This window comes from Coptis chinensis, chromosome 4 (genome assembly GCF_015680905.1).
Source record: "Coptis chinensis isolate HL-2020 chromosome 4, ASM1568090v1, whole genome shotgun sequence".
In the NCBI taxonomy this organism is placed as follows: Eukaryota; Viridiplantae; Streptophyta; class Magnoliopsida; order Ranunculales; family Ranunculaceae; genus Coptis; species Coptis chinensis.
In genome coordinates, this window is record NC_141459.1 from 63,182,320 (window position 1) to 63,184,203 (window position 1,884).

A 1,884-nucleotide genomic window follows, 5' to 3' on the forward strand; every position below is an offset into this window, starting at 1 on the left:
TTGCGACCCAAATGTCTCGCCATTACGACTCTATGTTATGAGACAACTCTCCAATTTGTCTAGCTGATGTGGAATCGAGCCAGGATCTAAAATGATATTCCAGAGATGAAATATTAGTTCAACTCCTTATGCTAGTGCGATGCGGCTCAGAGATGTGGGCATGCGCTAGGGATTAAAACTCGACGTCGTCTCCGAACACGAGACAAATTAGAGATGTAGTGATGTGGTAATATAAACTGTTGAAAGATGATTCTTGCATGAGTATGATTAACTCTCTCCCTGTTTCTCTATCTTTGTTTACCTACATCAAAATTACCATAGTAAGTTACATTATTTGCATTACCATTAATTTAATTAAAACCAACTAAAAAACCTAAATTCCTACTCACCAAAAGTTGTAATTCTAGTTGTGAACCTTTTCCGAGCCCTAAGGTTTGGACGATTCCTTACTTGACTATCCTACCAAACCCACATTAGTTAGGTAACTTGACTAAAACGGACGACTAAACGGACTTTGGACTTTGGACTTTGGTCTTTGGACTTCGAACTTCGGACTGTGGACCTCAGACTTAATCAAGAAAACCAATAAACGTGCAATTAAAAGTTTTTATCAATATGAGTCGCTCTTGTTGTAAAGAAACACATCCCAACTCAACGGCGAGGTGGCATTCCTAAAATGGCAAACACTCTCTCTCTCTCAAACAAGTCATTGAACCTCAACTCCGGATGGGTGGAATAGAAAATATTGGTTGTGCAGAAAAAGACCTTAGAAATTTTGTTAGATATTTAAAGAGGTTAGTAGATAGGCATGATGTAGAGATATTGATGGAATTTTTTTTGTTAGAGCAAGAAAAAAATTCTTCATTTTCTTTCAAAATTGAAACCGGTGACGAAAATAGGATGACTCATTGTTTTTGGGCTGATACAAAGGCAATAAGGGTGTACAAGCTTTATGGTGATGTAGTAGTGTTTGATACAACCTACAAAACCAATAAATATGGTGTGATATTTGCACCATTTGTAGGGGTGAATAAACATCACCAAACTATAATATTTGGTTGTGCATTCCTGTGTGACGAGACAACAGAATCATTCACTTGGCTACTCCAAAAATGGATGGAAGTAATGTCAGTTGACCCTCCCAAAATGATTCTCACCGATCAAGACCCCGCTATGTCAAATGCTATTGCTCAAGATCTTCCAAATACATATCACTGATACTGTATTTGGCATATTCTGAACAAGTTTTCTTAAAAATTGGGTGCAATCATCTATAGAGAGAACTATACTGCGTTTCAGAAATGCATTTGAAATACAGAGCTTGGGGAAGAGTTTGAGGCAATGTGGCAAGATACAATAGGGAAAAACGAACTAAAAGATAACACTTGGTTAGCTGCATTGTATGGTATGCGGTCTAAGTGGGTTTTGTCATTTGTGAAACACATTTTTGCTGCCGGCATGTCAAGTAGTCAAAGGGCGGAAGGTTCACATGCATTTTTCAAGAGGTATGTCTCTAAAGAAAATTATTTAAATGAATTTGTTATGCGATTTAATAGGGCACTTGAATACCAGCGTCATAAAGAATTGCAAGCTGATCATGTTGACAGCAATGAGCGTCCCGTGATGAAAACCCCAATTTATATGGAGAAGCAGATGACATATATTTATACATTGTCTATTTTTCTTAGATTTCATAATGAGTTGTGGGAGAGTTTGGAGTACTTTATTGAAAGTTTAGTAGATAATGAAAAGCAGGTTGTCTACATGGTGAAAAGGCCAAGTGCAAGAGATTCTAGACCACGAAAAGTTGTATATGAGATGGCTCTAAATTTTGCCACCTGTAGCTGCAAGAAATTTGAATTTGAAGGAATTCCTTGTACATAG

At 37.3% G+C, this 1,884-nt stretch overlaps 1 protein-coding gene across 1 annotated transcript; it reads left to right on the forward strand.

The window, feature by feature from the left end:
- Nucleotides 1-1,341: 1,341 nt before the first annotated feature.
- On the forward strand, nucleotides 1,342-1,884 carry LOC147504329 (protein FAR1-RELATED SEQUENCE 5-like). Its single transcript, XM_086605152.1, has one exon. The coding sequence runs from the start codon at nucleotides 1,342-1,344 to the stop codon at nucleotides 1,882-1,884; it is 543 nt and encodes a 180-aa protein (XP_086461278.1).